Raw genomic sequence first — 17,880 nt, forward strand, 5'->3', positions numbered from 1 at the left:
TGACGGAAAACTGGTGAAAAGTCGGGTCAATTCCAAATCATGGTTGATAGGGTGACCTAATTAACAGGTGCTTGTCCATATAAGGAATTTTACGTCACATGACCTCTGACCCAATTTCACAATCACAACAGCCGCCATGAAAATGTGTCCATGCTGATGTGTATTCTGCAAGCTTTGTTGTCATCGTGAAGTTGCTCTTTTCAGCATTTACACTGTGAATTTAACCAAAACATTTTCTTCATATTGACCACATACAGGACATTCGTGTTTGGTGTTTGATATAGCTTTTGTGCGTCTGCTTTCGGTAATTTTCTCGAGGTATAAATGTCACTTCATTATTTTCATTGATAGTTCACATTCACATTGTATCAATCTATGAAATGCTTGCATGCACACAGCATGCATGGCATGTACAGTATAGTATCAGCTCAGCAGCGCTGCAATTCAATATTTATAATGAGTGCATTATTAGTTCAGTAGTTTGAAGGGTGTCCTTCATAGACTATAGAGGTTCTGCTATATATTGCTTTTTCAGAGACAACGGGAGCAATGAATACAAATAATGGTATCAATGGCTTCAGTACAGAAGATGACAACAGAGGGGGCGGTCATGATCAGATCTGCTGCCTGATGGAAAGTAACACCCGTTGCTCGAGGCCAGCAGGCAATGCCAGTTACAGCAAAAGAATTCAGAAGACTGTGCAACAGAGGAAGCTGAAACTTAATATTGATCACAGTGTAAGCATTCAGCGTTTTCCTTAGGGTGAAGTTGATGTGGCGATACTGATCAAAGAGGTGTCCACATTTTGTGACCACAACTCACAACCGTCAACCCTTGAGGAACTGCTTTGTCCATTGGGAGAGTCAATTTCATCCTTGCTATGGAGGTCACCTTCTTTCAATTTCACTTATTTGATTTGTTTCGGAGCAGATTTGACCATTGCAATTCATCCTCCAGAAAACCCTTTAGTTTTTTTGAAACTTTGACTTCCCAAAGTGTAAAATTGGTGTGTATTTGGTGGAAGTCACATCATTATTGTCTCTCCTCAGGTCCGACACATTTACATTTGTGATTTCCACAAGATGATGATTCAGAGTGTTCGCACTAAGCGGAAGCGAAAGGAGAGCGATGGTGACCGAATCTCCCCTGACCAAGTGTATGGACTCCCTAGTGTTCAGGTACGTATAATCTCTTCCACATGGTTAATACACGGATGTCCTTACACAGAATCTGATGCCACATCCAATATATCAATAGATTCCAGATAACATTGAGCGGCATCAAAATAGCCAAAAGTAAAGTCAAATACCCCTTTACGGATTGGAATTTCACAGACTGTTTGTCAGTAAACTTCATCTTTACCGTTTAGTATCAGTATTTTGTGCATTCTCCAACAAGTCTACTAACTTCTCTTTTACCAGATTGACTTTTTCCAAATGCCTGTGAATACACTTCGCCGATATAAGCGACACTACAAGCTACAGACGAGACCAGGTCTCAACAAGGCACAACTAGCTGATGTGAGTAATAGTTGTAGAACCCTGCTTTACATCGATCACACTTAGATATTCAACAGAAAATGATGAAAACTGTTTATGTCATTTGATTGAGATATGCTGACAGTAAGTTCACTTGTAATCTTGAATGACACTCAACTTTTTGCCATAACAGACTCGTTATCTCAAATGACACTAAGAATTTGCCATAACAGTACTCAATGATTTGATGGCAGATGTTTTTGCATAGCTTCTACATTTTTGTTGTCTTTCAGACTGTTGCCAGACACTTTCGGACCATACCTGTGGTAGAGAAGGAAGCGCTGACATATTTCATTTACATGGCCAAAAATTTCAAGAGCAGATTTGACCAAAAACACTTGGAGACATTGAGGACATAGTTTGGCTCAGTGGAGCAAATCAATAATGTGTGCTGCCCATAATGGGATGCAGTCTCTTGGGGAATCTATATTTCAAAATTTCTCTTTATCTTAAGGAGAAAATAGGGCTTTGGAAGCGCAGGGTGGCCTTGATTACCTTTGAGAAAATTGGACATTGTATGACTATAATGAACTTGGTTGCATTTGAGGGCAATCATGGGGATGTTCTGATGGTAGGCCAGTTGCATTTAATGCTTATAGTTGCCATTGTAAATGGTAATCACTGTTCATCCAGATATATGTGTGTGCCTTTATTTTTGCATTTTGTACACAAAAGTAAATGGCCACAGATATTTAGGGGTTGACAGCACTTTGTCAATACAGCTTTGAAATGAATCAAACTTTGTCTACGATCATCAGAATGTTGTTACATGTATCTGTATATGAGAAAAGAAGATTCGTAAATGTGAATATTTAACCTTGTCTATTCAATTGCACTTTATGGTCATCTGAGTTATATCATAAACAGATAGCTGGTCATATTGGATGTCTGTTCGACATCTATCCAACAAGATGTCAAAAAGACATCAAACAGATTTTCCATATATAACACATGGAAGTATGAGTATGATATCATGTATGAAGGCTGAATTCAATCCCACCAACCCCTCTCTCATAACTTGGGACTGACCACTAATATCTGTCCCTTCCCCAAGAAGAGAAATTCAGACAAGAAAACGTGATACAGAATTGTGGCGTTGATGAGTGAATGACCCAAATTGAGACCTGGTGTCAATGGAAAAGTTCTCTTTGATAGGTTGTGACTTAGTCCAACCCAGCCAATGGCTTGGCTGTGATATTGTCTTCTGATTGGAGAAGTATGGGATGTTGATGTTGATGTCTTTGCAAAGATCAAATGATGAGAAATATCCTGGATTCAAACAAAGTGACCCATCAATTGTCATGTCTTTGAGATACATAGACTACAGAATCTGAGATGTACTGGCAAATATTGTAGTGCCCAAAAGATACGATGAGACTGTCCTCGGGGACATTAGAGATGGTTGTCTCGAGAAAGAGATGGTTGGCTCTTGGCCTGGATGAGATACAAATTGCTGTAACAGATTGTCCTCACTCGGACTTGGGCCTCTATCATTCCTATTGACCTGGGCCCATTGTAGGTTAAGTATGTTTCAAAACATGAACGGTTGAGGATTGCTCCGAAGTAATCTTTGCTATCAAGCTCGTTCATTGGTCTGCTTTGAGATGGATTATCAGGTGTGGATCTGCTCGTGCTGCCATTGGCGCTGGGTGTAACAGCATTTGTTATCTCGCCAGGTCTGGTTGTGACAGTATCTGCACTTTCATCATGTCTGGTTGTGGCAGCAAATGCAATCTCATCAGGTCTGGTTGTGCCAGCATCTCCTGTCTATCAGGTCTGGTTGTGACAGCATATGCTGTATTATCAGGTCTGATTGTGGCAGCATGTTATGGTATGGTTGTTGCAGTATCTGCTGTCTCTTCAGGTCCATGCAATCCCTTTATGAAAATGATCAGGTATTCATCATGTGAAAATGAGACACATATATCCTAAGGGTAGAGACAAGGTCCACCCTGGAGAAACATGGTACACTACGTAGGGAGAGTACACATCCATATCAGACAGGGTACGCATAGTGAAGGGGCATGGCACATCCAGCATGCAATGACTTGGTACACCCAATTGGCATCATGTCTGTTATTGAGACAGTTGTCTCCTGGACGGATTGTCACTTGGAGGAGACTGTCCTCACTGTGCATTGTTTGTTTCGGAATCGGAGGAGTCGTCACGAATAAAGAGTAGATGTTGTTCACTGAGAGACAATAACTCTCTCGTCATGTTGATTTTTGACTGTTTTGGATCGGGGCGTGGGGAGGAGCAGTATTTAGCAGAGCAGGCGGGCGATATACGTACCAACCAGATATTTGTAAGTCAGTCTTGTCACCGATTCTATTTGCTAATGAATTCTAGTTCATGTCCCTATTTGATAATGTAAAAATGGGGAGTTGATAATTTTGATAAAGAACAGCCCGGGTCACGTACACATATCTCACTTATACGGAACGGTCAAGCAGCTCCACTCAAGATCGTTCGGGATATTTGTCCAACTTACTCAGTCGTGACTCCTGAAATTTGTGGATATTACCCTGTACATTGTAAGGATCTAAGGCGGATATGATGGTGGAACTTTGATACAGCCGCCACAGGTAAGTCTTTGTCACCCGGCTGGTGAGTTATGACAATAAGTTGTCTTCGTAAAACGCCAGTTGCCTTTGGACCGGTAATTGTGGTCTCGAGAAGTTGTTCAACTTATGCCGACAGTATTAGTTGTCTTGTGTATGCTGCAGTTGTGTTAAGGTGACCTTATCTAGCCACACACGGGGAATTGTCTTAATAGGATGGTGTTAGCATTAGAGAATGACTATCTTCGTCATGGTGCTGACGTACACAACAACTGTGTTGTGCCTGGTGCTGACATTGTCTTTGGTATGAAACTGACGTATGCACAATATTGTCTTCAGCATGGCATTGACGTAAGGACAACCGTGTTGTTTTGGGCGCGGTGATGTTGCCTTGGGCCTGGTACTGAGATTGTCTTTGAGATAGTACATTTTACTGTTATTCTGACCGTGGTGCTGAGATTGCCTTGGATATGGTGCTGACGAATGGACGGTATTGTCCTTTAGATGGTGTTGACGTATGAACAGTGAAGTGCTGATGTGTTGGTGGTTGCTTTGAAACTGAGACAAACGCAGAAACGTTTTCTTTGGGTGTGGTGCTTGACAATTGTCTTCAACCTTCGAATCTCTCATCCTGAGATACACGTTTTTAATACCACATCGTATACAAAAAAGCACTACATGTGAATGAATGATTGGTTCTTGAAAGAATCATCTGGGTTGATTCTATTCTTATCGGTGACTGATTTATTAGTTATATCACACTTCGATTGAAAAATTGACATGACCCAAGCATTATGATATTGATATTGTTTATCATTTTGATCTGGTATGCCTCGCTTAAAAGACAACAACTATTTTTAATAGACAAAGAAGAGGACATGACTTAGCCGGCACACCCACATTTGGAGAACACCCTCATTAATATCAAGAAAACGCCAACAAATACAGTACATAAGAATAATGGGAGCGAAGACGTCCAGGCAAGGCGGCAATTCCAACGGCCAGTCCAAAGCTTCCACTCACGGAAGGAAGCTCAAGGATGGACCCCGCCTCCGATCAACCTCTATGCCGGATATGCCGAACGCGATGGAAGATGCGGTGAATTTCTCACCCAACGGGAAGGACACCAGGGAGAAGTTGGCGAAGAGAACGTCACATGATCATGTGGTAAGTTGTGACAATCGAGAGGTTCAGACGTTGATCTTCTCTGGCTGGCAGGCATGAAGACGTCGTGTCTTGTTTCAGTCAAGTTGTCTCCGAGTTAGTTCGTCGAACTCTTCTGTCTGTAAACATGGCAAAGTTGTCCGACTGAAGATGTCTTCAAAGACAGAAAACGTATTGCGTCAATAAAGTTGACAATAAAGACAGTGGAATTGTCCACTTGAAGACGCATTCTCGAGTAGTTGTCCACCATAGTTGTCCCAAAAACAAGACGTGTAGCAAATTACACTGGTTGTTCCTATACGATCGCATTGCCACTTAATCATTTCAAGCAAAAGTTTCTCATTTGGCCGTCATCATTAATTTTTATAGCTTGTGACCCGTCAACGTACGCCCCCACCGGACTACCACAGGAATCCGGATGAAATCAGGCGGGGTTACACCACCACCACAGACCAGATGGTGAAGATATGGCCCTCCTATCAATATCTCGGACAATTCGACCTGAGCGACATAGATATGGAAATAGTCGAGAAGATTACCCTGGTATTCCGTCACCTCCTAGATCAGCGTGATCTGATCCAAACCCTCTCTGCGGACAATAAGCGCATCAACGGCATGCTCCGGGAGTACAAGGGAGACCAAGCAGGACAGAGACTGTCCTTGCCGCCCATGGCCAAGACAAAGCTGGACAGGCGCGATTCAGGGGACGCGCCTCCCAACAGGACTACGGTAAGAAACACACTTTGTCTCCAAAAGGGGCACAACCGTGATGACAATCTTTTCGTCTGTCTTCAAGTCATCTTTTGTCAACTCTCTGACATTCAAGGCACCATTATAGGTGCAGCCACCCAGCACAACGTTTGACTGCTAAGGACATAGCAGACAGATATCGTTTTCCCCAGGACTTCATGCTCACGGACAACCGTCGGTCCTCTGATGACCACTGCGTGCAGTTTCTCAAAAACTCGGTTCTCCCCTTCTGACAGATTTGGGTTATTGACCAAAGATTTTAACTTCTATTGCACTTCTAGACTCTACCAGGTAATCGCCAATCTGACCTGATGCGGAAGGACCCAACACTGGACCCCAAGTTGAAACTGATGGCTGAAGTCCAGAAAATGAGAGACCAGGCGCTGATATCGTCATCGAAGCGCAAATCACTCGAACCTCAGACGTCGTTTGAAGAGCAGGGGTATGTACTATGCATCTTTCGAGATGACAGCGGTAGGTCGCATTTTAGTGGGTGATACGCGACATTGATCACTTATGTGGAGATGGGCCCTTTAAAAGTGCATTTGTAATCAGCTGCTTTGCATTTAACAATGACCCATCAATGATTAGACAGTCGCATATCCGGTGTGCAGTTTTCTAATTTATAGTAAACTAAAGACAAATGCCGGTCACCAATGGTTCCTGCTACATTTTTTAAAGCTTCCAATTTTAGACCAAGTAGCCCATCGCGTCAAAGGCGTGAGGAGCAACGCCAAATCGAGGAATTGACAGCAAAAGTGAAATCATTGCAGGGAGAACTTGACAACGAAAAGAGAAAGAGGCTGTCATCTGCACCTACAAGTTCCGAAAGGTATAGTCAAACTATGTTTACCAGCTGGAAGAGTCAAACGAGTCCTTTGAAGTTATAACCAGCTGGAGGAGTGACAAACTGCAGCGAATCGCTGACAAGCTGGAAGAGTGCACAATGAACATAAATGGTAAATGTAATTGAAAATAGAAGCGCCTCAAGACTAATTTATTTGTCTTGGTCATAGTCATAGCTGTGTTAGGGTCTGCCAACGAAAGCAAGTTCGGGGTGACCTACAACTGTGCATCCTTGTGATACACACTTCACTATCTCTGCAGATCCCCACCTCAAGAGGCACCCAAGGAAGAGCCAAGGAACCAAATCTGCCTCCGTATCAAAATGGAATATGCCAGGTTGGACAAATTCATGATGATGGATGTGAAGGCCGAGTTGGACAGTGCTCACAAGGGCCTTGACGACAAGACAAAATACCAGTTTATGTGTGCAGCTATGCAGGTGAGAATCAATAGGATACCCAACCAGGGTCATGTGTGCTGCATCCATCCGGATATGCACCAATATGGAAGGAAACTCTCCCATATGGAAGTACTGTACTGACCAAGAATGCGAGAGTGATCAGAGAAAAAGACTGAAAAGTGTTCCATGTGAAACTGATGCCCTCAGGAGCACCCACCATGCAAAATATGTCTCTATAATGCTTATTTTTTACCAGGATTGTAGAAGTACTTGTCAAGGTTACAGAGAGAGACTCGGGAAATCGTTGAAGTCACTCCTCCTCCACCCCACAAATGGAAATACTGAGACACCAGAGACTGAGCCAACTGCAAAAAGGACCAGTGTGCTTCAGAATATATCTAAGTTTGAAACAGCAGCACAAATGGTAAGAGGGGTATTCATTTGAAATCAGGGTCAAGCTAGACCTTAGTGGGATATGGGCAGGGCACCTTCTTTTTTGCATTTTTAGTGAAAGCAATTTGCCTGCTCCCTCTAGCTAAAGCTCTGATGAACTGTAATATATGGCTTAATTTTTTCTCTTATTCACATGTACCGGAGCAGGCATCCCTTTGGAAAGAACCCATCAGACTTCTTTCTACTAAGTCCTTGTATACCAACCAAAGTATCAGTTTTAGATGAAAATAGCATTTTGTTTACAATGTATATCCATGTTCAATTTACTTGCAGAAGAAGAAAACCAACCCAGACCGGCAATACATCGAAGAGAATAAATTACCAAGTGGACTTCTCCGGGATGTTATGAAATTTGTGGCATCAATCAGTGAACACATCGACTTCAGTCCTATTATTCAGGTGAGCCTGGCTTTTTTGGAGAGGTCTTCAGATATCTCATCTGGAAGTTCTTACAAATACCCAAAATCTGTCTTCAGTAGTCATTAAACGAAAATACAGCACATGTCATGTCTTTTTTCAGGACGTCACAGACCATCTGAAAAATACATATCCAACAATTCTAACAGACTCGCTTTGTGCCAATACAAATATGAAGAAATACATAACTGACTGTTGTAAGATTGCATGGAATATGTGTATCATTGATCCCCCAATGCGACTGGTATCAACACCCAAGACAGAATTCAATGAGGAGTTTCATCTACCATTCAGGTCGAAGAGAATGGCGCATGCGAAAGTGGATTACTTTTTGTGGCCGGTCTTGTTCGATGATCTCGAAAAGCCAAGTGTGGTTGTCGGGAAAGGGAGAGTGGCATTGCTCAAGTCATAAGCCCAACTTCAACTCTTGGGGAAAAAAGATTCTGTTGCCATGATTGTTTTTCTCTGTAGAATCAGTGCTGAGCAAGGTTCAACAGTTTTTCTCAACAGGAAAGATACAAAAGCCCCAAAAATATGTCTGCAATTCATAACAAAGTAATAACACCAGAATTCAAATAATATTCAAAACTGTATTTTTCAACAAATTTCATAAAAATAATATTCATCACCTACATCTATTATAACAGAGAATATAGCCTTCAAAAAGGCAACTATGATCTTGCATATGTGTACACACATTATCAAACCGATCACCTCAAACAAGGAGGTGACACACTTGTGCCCAGTGTATTTTAGCATTGATTTCCGAACAGAAATATTGAGGGGTTAAAATGAACTCCTCAGTATGAGGTATGACAATTGCTATTGACAATGGGGATAGTAAATAAAGAAAATCTGTGTTTAGATGTATTAGATGTATTAGATAACTTTTTTCTGAAATGACATCATACCTTTTATGTTACATGTATACAGCAGCTGTGAAAATCAATCATGTTTTTGAGAACTAGACAATATACTAGCACCCAAGTTGTGATAATTACAATATTATGACCCTATATAATTACCCCCCCCCCCCCCACAGCATCTTGGATATTATAAGAAGCAACAAGAACTATAAAGGATAGCTAAATATCTGTCATGATTGTGACAACACACCAAATGCGATCCTGGAGTGAAAATAAAGTGAGCACATTTGCGTTTATGGTCAATTTCCCAGAATCAGAGCACTGTGCAAATACCTCATAGCACATAAAACACATTATGGCACAATAATGTCATTCAAATTACATACATAGAAACAACAGACAATCAGCATGTATCCATGGAATCATTCTAAGCATTCATCCAATGAATGATATTCATCCAATGAATGATATTCATCCAATGAATGATATTCATCCAATGAATGATGTTCATCCAATGAATGATATTCATCCAATGAATGATATTCATCCAATGAATGATATTCATCCAAAGAATGGAAATGGAAGTGCTTGAGAGTCTGAAAACCCCAAATTCAAACATACCTTAATATCAGTTATAACGCTGTACAACTGCCTGTCATTATTTGGGGTATGTTTTGTAGAGTTTGTACTGTATACTCTCAACTGTATGTGAATGAAAACTGGGCAGTTTGAGAAGGTTTTAAGCAGCTTGCCTTGAGAATAAGATAAAGGAATCTTTTTGCAATTAGCACCATTCTCATAACATATTGGCAATGAAAAAGTAATGAAGAGTTTCATGGCTAAAACGTGATATATATCCAAACAGCAGTATTGGCCTTCCAATCAGAGTCTCTTTATACCTTTTTTTTTGTATTTTAAAAGGATCTGAATATCAACAGTAAAACCCGAAAATATTCGCAGCCATGTGATTTCGTGGAATTGTAACTTTGGTGTACTTTTGATTCAGCATTTTGACAACCCTGTAAATCTAAATTAGATTTCCTTTTCCCCGCCTTATATTTTTGCGGTTATCTGTAAACCACAAAAATAAAAGGCACAGAAACTTTTCTAGGCTTACAGTAATGAAGAACAAGTTAATTTCTAATAAAAATAATTTCTTTCTAAAAACTGTTTTTAAAATACATGAGGAATCAATGCAAATCTATTTTTGGGATAATCTTGAGAGAACTCTGCTAAGTACCATTGATGCGTAATATGGGCATATAAAACCTGATTTATTACAACAAATATGCTTAACCACAAGAAGGTGATATTGACGAATCCTTGTGTTGTTGTCATGGCAATGTAGATGAGGATTTCCATCGTGTAATGTGGACAGGAGACGTATTCGAACCAGCTACCCCGCGGGATCCGATGACGGTAGAAACTGCTTGGATCGGCTGAAGCAGAGAATATAAATATTCAAAATTCAGGTTTTTACATGGAGTGTGTCACTTTTCACTTGCCATTCATGACATATAGCAACAAGTCATTTCAAATGAGCGGGGACAGTTGCTTTTGTAAACTTTCTTCACCTCAGATGGTAGAAGAAGATAATAAACTTACTTGATTTTGCATTTACTTTTCTCAGGATAGCCAACATGACGTGGAGTCGATTCTGTTCCCTGGAAGCCCACAAGAATATAAAAATACCAAGCGCATGGAACCATTGTATCTGGTAGTGGTTGGATGTTAATGACAGACCTGAAAATGGACCAAGAAAGACTAGGTTTAAAGTTGAAACAGAATGCTCATATTAGGAAAGCAATTTGACGAGGGTGATCAACCAGTAAATTTAAGCAAACAGATCAATAGAAACAAAATCAGCCTACTTTCCAAGTTGTTTGGAGGAGTCATTCTCCTAGTTTTCTGGAGCAGCCATTCTACAAGTAGTCTTAACACCAAGTCAGGTCAGAGCCAGTTCCGTGTATGCCACCTGAAGACCAAATTATGGATTCACCAGCACCTGCCTATAGCCCCCCTTTAAAGGTTCATATTCTCTTTGCTTACCTTTAAAACCACACAATTCTGGAGATTCAGCCAACACACTCATCCCAAGTAAAGTGTAAAACAATAGGCCAACAATATACTGCAATATACCAATAGTGCTATTGGAATAAACGCTGACCCACACACACTCCACACATCTTCTTGACACTTGTATGCACACGAGGATGAGAGTGATCACACAGGAAAATGCATCTGGAAAAAAAGAAGATTTGGGCATATTATGCAAATGTCCCAATGCCCTAATTCATTGATTACCAATCTTTCCCTCCGAAATAAATTCCAGGCGGGACTGTGATTTTGGTCAAATCACTGAACGTCTATATTTTGACTCCCCGTGGCCCTCTGGTGGAATCACTGATGTCCATACAGAGCAGTTTGATTCTAGGACAATTTAGATGGGAAAAAAGACACTTGTATGACAGTAGATGACCTGCAATCAGACACTTGCGCATGACAATACATAACCTCAATAGTGCACAAATATCATGACACAAATACCAGATGTTTAGTTCTTTAAAACTTATGTCCCATACTAAAATAAACAGCAAGAGGCAGGTGGGTCATGATGAAATTGTTGTTACAGTGGACTGTGCACAGTATAAGTATCAAACTCACCCACTGATCTGACGGTTGAACCAATGAAAACCACATCGAGAGCATCACAGATGAATTTGGGTGGCGTCATGAGAGAGACATAAACCTGCACAGTCAACACAATGAGGGGAAAGTTGACAAGAATGCCGACGAAGTAGAAATGAGAAAACCATCTGAAAGAGAAAAACTCGACATGAAAAGAAAGTCCTCTCGCATTGCCATCAATTACAAAGGTAAATTTCCATTCATGAGGTATTATTATTCCACATTTGGCTCACAAGCAGAGTGGCGGGGACATCTATATTTCTATCTTTCATCATCCTGGTGAGATCATGGCTTCTTTCGCAGCCAAATAGATGCTTGGCAAACATTCCAATGCATCTGAAGTACTTTGACAACCTTTGCCAACAGGTGGCAGCACAGCAGATCAGGAAATCGAAACCTACCGCTTGGGAACTTCCAATTTTTGCAAAGGTGTGAGTGCTTTTCGCTTCCCCCTTGTTTTGCCATATAGAACTATATCTTGCAGTAACTGAGATGCCTTTGGCTTCAATATCTGCAAAGGGACTGCAACAGAAATTACGATTGAAAAGGACACAAACACAATCACGAGAGCGATCGCCACCATCTTGAAATAGTTGAAGGTTTGTAAAAAATGTGGAATTTAGACGACACTGGAGACTAGGTAGAATGGACAGTAAATGTAGTTCAAGAGCAAAAAGGAAATAGAATTGATCTTAAGCTAAAGAAAATAACTTTTTAAACTTACTGTGAAAGATTCATTTCTATTGTTAAATGTTCCATGAAGTTATAGCCAATTTTATCGCAGATGTCTACAACCGGTTACCTTTTTTGATCCACCCGATATTAATGGCGGTGTTTCTCGAAAAAAATAGTGTTGTAAACATTAGATTATGATGTTTTGAGTCCGACAGATAAAGGTTTTGACACGTTTTATCATTTATACTTTGTCTCTGATATTTTAAGGTACCATAGCACCTGTTGTCAATGCAACCATATTGCTGGTTGACTACAAAATCTTTGGTATAGTATATTGCTTTTGGCATACACAATGACATACATGTACATGAATATAGGCCTACATTGATACAATGTCAATGATGATACACGTTATACAGTGTCGTGTGTGACAAAAAAAACCCACCTGAATACCCCTCTTCCCGTGGTGGTTTTGTGACTGTGTTATGTTTTTTGTGTCTTTTTCTTGCAGTTTCTTACCTATACCAGTAGCCTATATACTAGGCCTATACGATATATTTAATTCATGACTTTAGCCAGTTAGTGTTTACTTCATGGTAGTTAAAATCTTCCTTCCTTTCAATTTCAGGCCTTGACCCCTGACTTTATTCTTCTTAGAACACTCAAGAGACTGCCAAGCAGAAACACAAAGAAGCAATGGCCTCAATAGATTCACCCTTGAGTGATAATGAAGGTAGGTAACATGCTCAGGCTCCAAGGGATTATCAGTATGTTTATTGGGACCTCTGCACATCTGTAGTGCCTGTGATGAGGAAGTCTCACACTCTCCCATCTTCGTAAGTGGTCGATTGTTGTCGCAACCATTTGGGCCTAGGGCCCCGCACTCACTTCAGAGTGCATTATTAATGGGCTTCAGCTCCATGAAGCTTTCATCAGTGCACCCAGCCCCTCTGGATTTCATGTTCCCATGGTAAGTATACTTACATTGCCACGTCATTTAAATGTTTATTGGGACCTCTGGTAGATTCAGGACACTATTAATATCTCAATTTTTATTTCAGAATCCGCAACTGACTATCTGGCACCTCCTGGAAACAGCTCCCCGAAACTATTCGACACAGATGTCATTGGGTCATCACAAGATGTAGATATTCCTGTGAAGGAACTCAGGGACAGGCTGTTCAGGACACCAGAGTGGAGTAACCAGGAAGAGGACAGCACACCAGAAATTGACATGGTAACCAGGGATGAGGGAAGGTACATGGTCTTTTGGTTATTGCACAAAACTATGTTCACCTCTGTTTCATTAAAGGTTCTCAGACCTAATAAAGGAACAGTTGTGTCGAAGCTTGAGGTGGAACTGAGAAATTTTATCATCCTTTGTGTATTGAAATGTGTATGACTCTTTTTTGCACTCCAGAGAACCAGCCGACTACATTGATCAAGATGAGGAAGAGGATGAGCAAGGGTACGACTCCTATGAAGACGACAGGGATGTGGGGTCTCAGACATTGAGGATGGATGAGAGGAGGCAGCCGCCATTTCGTATTCCAAGCCTCGAGTCTTTATCAACTGTTGCAGAGCAAGGCAGAACAGTGGACACGCAGTCTTCTTTAGATGTTGCTGAAGTGTTTGCTGAACTGCAGTTAATCCATCTCAAATTAAAGGTGAATAAGTTGTGAAGGCAACAAAGTATGCTTGATAGCATGTCTGGATTCCTTTGTCTAGTAAGACCAGAAAACGTGCTCTTACAAAGACAAGCAACGCCCTGTAAATACTTGCTAATTGTGTAATGCTGTCAGGTTGTATTGTGTAATGCTATAATTTATTTTCTAGAGTGAGAACAAGCTGATGCAGCGAAGAGAGTATGAAGTACAGCAAAGAGAGAAGAAAGTTGCGAGGTCTGAAGCAAAGATTGGTCAGCTTGTGGATAGGGAGATTAAGAAGAGGAGGAGACAGTATGAAGAGGTAGATTAAAATCTGTCCCGATTCTGTCCAGAGTGGTATGTGCATGCATAACCGAATACAAAATCGAGAGATTTGTTCAACTTTGTCAATCATGAGGCTGATTCCAATTCCTTAAAGTCCTTTTGTCAGACACTGAGCATTTCCCCCTCATAAATCTCTACTACCCGGCTGGGTTGTTTTGTTCCCTAGCCTCATTCCACACATAAATCTCTACCACTCTGTCATGTCTATATTCCTATTTAGCAATCACAGGCAGAACTCGAAAAGATGGAAGAAATGTTGCGAGAGAAACTGCGTGAAAATAACAGGCTAAAGGATAGTTTTGAGACAATAAAGCAAGCGAATGATGGATTGAGGAAACAGGTAATTACATTGTAAAGTCTTGTTGATTTCTGTTGAATAAAAGTAATAATGTATAAATTTATTTCATGCGTTTTTCAGTACGGGGTATTTATTCCAAAAGTTGCCATATCATTACTCTAACTGTAAGTCTGTGAAAGAGAATTGGGGTTCGGGTCTGATTCCTAAGGGAGTATCAATTCACCACAAGTAAGTCTTTGAGGACAAAGTCACAATCAGAGGAGAGCCGGGAAAATGCCACTTTAAATTATGCTCTATATTCTTTCAGTTGGATGTGGTGACCATGCAGCATGAGAAACTCACCAAGCAGCACTCGAGCCTCCAGGCAAGGCTGACCAACCTTCAGAGGAAGCAGGAATATGACTCAAGGCAGAAGGACGCTGTGACCATGCTGCAGGAGTTACAGATTCAACCAAAGAAGACTGGCGCTCCGGTTAAATCCACTAAGATGAAACCAAGCAAGGTATCTCTCCATAAATTATGATATAGCACTTCCCACTGACCAGAGTCTGTGCCCAAAGCCCTTGAAAACAACTGTCACTATTATAGGTCTCCACAGAGGCACTCTGGGGTGAAGTGGCCACCATGATTTCAGCCCACAGTCACCTGAGCTCGACCTTTTAAAGGAAAGAAGCAAGCAGTACATCAGCACATCAGGTGCAGATTTCGACATAATTGTTCAAATTTTCATGAATTTTTACAGCCCTCGCCCAACACGTATGATGTGATCTCTATGCTCCTGGAATGGCTGTCGCAGTCACAGCTCCGACAAGGATTTATAGAGCAACCGAAACAATTCCTTGATGGACTCATGCACGATGTGGATGATGAAGTCATACAAGAAAAATGTGTCAAGGTAAGATATCAGTTTATTTCCAATAATGTTCAAATCGGAGGTTCTGCCAAGTGGTCATGGGTTTATTTTCTCGGGCTCAGCTGACCTCTAAATCAAAATAGAAGCTGTTATCTGTAAAAACCCTTGAAGGTTCATCAATGCACATACTGTTGAAGATGGATACAGTATCTTTGACTCTCTTTAAACATTTACATTCGAATCAATTGATAACGACATGTTTTCTTATTCTTCAGCTGCTTCCAAATTTGGTTGAGATTCTTCGAGAATGTCCAGGTGCTTCAACCAGGGTTTATCTCCCCTTCCTACAGTTCATCTACTGGGCATTACTACACATCGACAGGGCACAAGGTTCACAGGTGTGTGCACTTTACACTCCAGATTTTAACATCGTTTAGATTTGACTGATCAAAGGACCATTTTTATGATGTTACTTCATCTTACATTTTTCCAGAAAACAAGTCTGTGTTCTACTGTGAGGCGGCTGGGTGAGGAGTTATACAGACCAAGGCAGCAAGTTCGGTTCACAGCCTCTACACAGGGTGGTTCACCAGGGTCAAACTGTGGTTCCCCTGACAGACCTAAAGAGGGTGCTTATTTCAGGAGTCCAAACTTACACATAAGGTTCCTCTCCTCATTGATTATATTGAAGACACTATCACAGGGCAAGTATTGGATTTTTGCGTGATTTGTTTTGTTTCTGTTTGGAAGAAGGGCAAATGATTGACCAGACTGCTTTGTGGTCATATTCATATATCTCATATTGCTTGTCAAGTATCTCTCAAATATGTATTACTTACTTATGCTGCCTTTTCAGTCGACCACCTTGCTCACGTATTCGACTGTTTGAAGAATGATCTGAAAGAGGAACAAGCCAAGGAGCTCTTCATCCATTATTACGCAACCCCAGTCATCCTGCCCTACTTCAAGCCTATAAACAAGGTAATGGTGGCTATGGCTATTTACGTATACACTGTGTGGTTATTATTCGTATTTTGTAGCATACATAATATTGAAGAATTCTTATCAGAGCCCATGGGTAGTCGAATGTTTTGATTCACCATAGATTTCTGACCTTGCTTCTTTTCTATCTTCAGGCATTTGTTGGAAGTGCCGTTGACATCTTCCTTCAGATGAGTATGGAATCAATCACGTTACAGCCATTCTTAGATTCGTGTGGCAACGAGCCCTGGTTCCGAGCATGCTCCATGGCGGTTAAGGGACCGAGCGTCGAAATCAAAGTCATAGAAAAGCTCAGCATTATATTACAGAAACTATCAAAAATAAAGTAAGTTGCACTGTGTCTGATTAAAAGTTTGTAAGCTTGGTACGAGTCGTATCATAATTGAAGTTCAACAGGAAGGATTGACTGCAAGATTTTCTTCTCTGAAGTCCCAAATTAGTTCGTATCACTCTCTTCAAGACAAAACCACTATTTGCAGTAGATTGAGGCCACAGCATTGTAGACCACGTCATACCTCCAAAAAAGAACATTAAGAAAGATCTTGTGATTTGTCTTTTTTCAGATCCAACAAAAAGTTCTTCGACATGTATGGAATGACAAGCTCCTTACAAGACCTCTATCGTGACTGTAGCGCTGATCATGCATTCTTGAATCTCAATCTGCGGTCGATTCTCTTCAACATGAACGTGAAAGTCCCTCAGCTGGATTAAGGACCGGGAACATCCAAATGGACTTCTTAATTCTTGGACTGGTGAACTCGCGGTGGATGCGGGGCTGTCTCGTTCTATGAACGAGTGGCAGTAATATATTCTTACTGCTTGGCTTTGAGAGAACATGAACTTGAAGGGAACATGCAAAAGCTATTGGACATTTGAAAACATTCGTTTATCACCCTGTGCTGGCCACAGACTGAGAATTTATGGGCTAACATTTCAGTTTGAGATGGTAGAATTGCATGTGATTATAATTGTAAATTCTTATCCAAAGAAACTTTTAGATGGAAAGAACCCAAGTAGTGTCATGCCTTCTATTTTTGTAAGAGATGTAAATAGTAAATTTTGTAATAAAGGATGATTCTGTTAAAACAATCACTTTTGTTGTAAAAAATGACGACAAACGACGATGACGATAGACTTTGATCAATTTTCCCACAACACTATTACTCTCTCACCAAATCATGGCAATTCAAATTGAATTCGCAAATTTTTTAGCCAGACATTGTTTTACACGCGCCAACCCTACCAACTACTGTCCGAGAACATTTGATGAGCAGTTACTAAAGATGAAATGATCACAATGCTGCCAGCAGGCCAAATTGTCAGTCCATTCAGGCTAATGAAAGGGGGCTAGTAGAAAATTGAAATCCATTGGTGTAA

At 40.8% G+C, this 17,880-nt stretch overlaps 4 protein-coding genes across 6 annotated transcripts; 3 read left to right on the plus strand and 1 right to left on the minus strand.

Annotated features, from left to right (window-relative positions):
- Positions 1–121: 121 nt before the first annotated feature.
- On the plus strand, positions 122–2,348 carry LOC135493612 (histone deacetylase complex subunit SAP30L-like). Of its 2 annotated transcripts, none has more exons than XM_064781083.1 (5): positions 122–318; positions 536–738; positions 1,051–1,179; positions 1,423–1,521; positions 1,773–2,348. In XM_064781083.1, exons 2-5 carry the CDS (start codon positions 550–552, stop codon positions 1,896–1,898), a joined length of 543 nt encoding a protein of 180 aa, XP_064637153.1. In that variant the 5' UTR covers positions 122–318; positions 536–549; the 3' UTR covers positions 1,899–2,348. The 2 variants fall into 2 exon arrangements, with proteins under 2 accessions (XP_064637153.1, XP_064637154.1); XM_064781084.1 differs by having other exon boundaries at positions 122–304.
- Positions 2,349–3,981: 1,633 nt separating this feature from the next.
- LOC135493685 (uncharacterized) lies at positions 3,982–9,176 on the plus strand. The gene is made up of 9 exons (XM_064781194.1): positions 3,982–4,124; positions 4,965–5,267; positions 5,634–5,993; positions 6,296–6,456; positions 6,709–6,846; positions 7,122–7,299; positions 7,517–7,684; positions 7,987–8,112; positions 8,234–9,176. Exons 2-9 carry the CDS (start codon positions 5,061–5,063, stop codon positions 8,540–8,542), a joined length of 1,647 nt encoding a protein of 548 aa, XP_064637264.1. The 5' UTR covers positions 3,982–4,124; positions 4,965–5,060; the 3' UTR covers positions 8,543–9,176.
- Positions 9,177–9,282: 106 nt separating this feature from the next.
- LOC135494087 (polyprenol reductase-like) lies at positions 9,283–12,657 on the minus strand. Its single transcript, XM_064781838.1, has 6 exons — positions 12,631–12,657; positions 12,086–12,195; positions 11,661–11,812; positions 11,046–11,237; positions 10,602–10,739; positions 9,283–10,435 (listed from the first exon to the last, which is right to left on the minus strand). The coding sequence occupies exons 1-6, from the start codon at positions 12,655–12,657 to the stop codon at positions 10,170–10,172; spliced, it is 885 nt and encodes a 294-aa protein (XP_064637908.1). The 3' UTR covers positions 9,283–10,169.
- LOC135493436 (coiled-coil domain-containing protein 138-like) lies at positions 12,499–17,337 on the plus strand. Of its 2 annotated transcripts, none has more exons than XM_064780788.1 (13): positions 12,499–12,580; positions 12,988–13,092; positions 13,421–13,616; positions 13,780–14,026; positions 14,196–14,327; positions 14,571–14,690; positions 14,956–15,150; positions 15,391–15,543; positions 15,777–15,899; positions 15,995–16,205; positions 16,358–16,482; positions 16,638–16,828; positions 17,067–17,337. In XM_064780788.1, exons 2-13 carry the CDS (start codon positions 13,056–13,058, stop codon positions 17,212–17,214), a joined length of 1,878 nt encoding a protein of 625 aa, XP_064636858.1. In that variant the 5' UTR covers positions 12,499–12,580; positions 12,988–13,055; the 3' UTR covers positions 17,215–17,337. The 2 variants fall into 2 exon arrangements, with proteins under 2 accessions (XP_064636858.1, XP_064636859.1); XM_064780789.1 differs by having other exon boundaries at positions 16,638–16,668; positions 17,062–17,337.
- The last annotated feature ends 543 nt before the right edge of the window (positions 17,338–17,880 follow it).

Source organism: Lineus longissimus, chromosome 9 (genome assembly GCF_910592395.1).
Source record: "Lineus longissimus chromosome 9, tnLinLong1.2, whole genome shotgun sequence".
In the NCBI taxonomy this organism is placed as follows: Eukaryota; Metazoa; Nemertea; class Pilidiophora; order Heteronemertea; family Lineidae; genus Lineus; species Lineus longissimus.

What these genes read in the sequence shown, in the direction of transcription:
- LOC135493436 (XM_064780788.1), top strand. Translation starts at nt 13,056, where the DNA reads ATGGCCTCAATAGATTCACCCTTGAGTGATAATGAAG. An exon ending in GTAACCAGGGATGAGGGAAG is followed by an intron (nt 13,617 to 13,779) that starts GTACATGGTCTT and finishes TTTGCACTCCAG; the next exon opens with AGAACCAGCCGACTACATTG. An exon ending in GGAGGAGACAGTATGAAGAG is followed by an intron (nt 14,328 to 14,570) that starts GTAGATTAAAAT and finishes ATTCCTATTTAG; the next exon opens with CAATCACAGGCAGAACTCGA.
- LOC135494087 (XM_064781838.1), bottom strand. Translation starts at nt 12,657, where the DNA reads ATGGTTGCATTGACAACAGGTGCTATG. An exon ending in CATTGACAACAGGTGCTATG is followed by an intron (nt 12,196 to 12,630) that starts GTACCTTAAAAT and finishes GTCCCTTTGCAG; the next exon opens with ATATTGAAGCCAAAGGCATC. An exon ending in AAAAGTAAATGCAAAATCAA is followed by an intron (nt 10,436 to 10,601) that starts GTAAGTTTATTA and finishes TCTCTGCTTCAG; the next exon opens with CCGATCCAAGCAGTTTCTAC.
- LOC135493612 (XM_064781083.1), top strand. Translation starts at nt 550, where the DNA reads ATGAATACAAATAATGGTATCAATGGCTTCAGTACAGAAGATGACAAC. An exon ending in AACTTAATATTGATCACAGT is followed by an intron (nt 739 to 1,050) that starts GTAAGCATTCAG and finishes GTCTCTCCTCAG; the next exon opens with GTCCGACACATTTACATTTG. An exon ending in ATGGACTCCCTAGTGTTCAG is followed by an intron (nt 1,180 to 1,422) that starts GTACGTATAATC and finishes CTCTTTTACCAG; the next exon opens with ATTGACTTTTTCCAAATGCC.
- LOC135493685 (XM_064781194.1), top strand. Translation starts at nt 5,061, where the DNA reads ATGGGAGCGAAGACGTCCAGGCAAGGCGGCAATTCCAACGGCCAGTCC. An exon ending in CGCCTCCCAACAGGACTACG is followed by an intron (nt 5,994 to 6,295) that starts GTAAGAAACACA and finishes TTGCACTTCTAG; the next exon opens with ACTCTACCAGGTAATCGCCA. An exon ending in TTATGTGTGCAGCTATGCAG is followed by an intron (nt 7,300 to 7,516) that starts GTGAGAATCAAT and finishes ATTTTTTACCAG; the next exon opens with GATTGTAGAAGTACTTGTCA.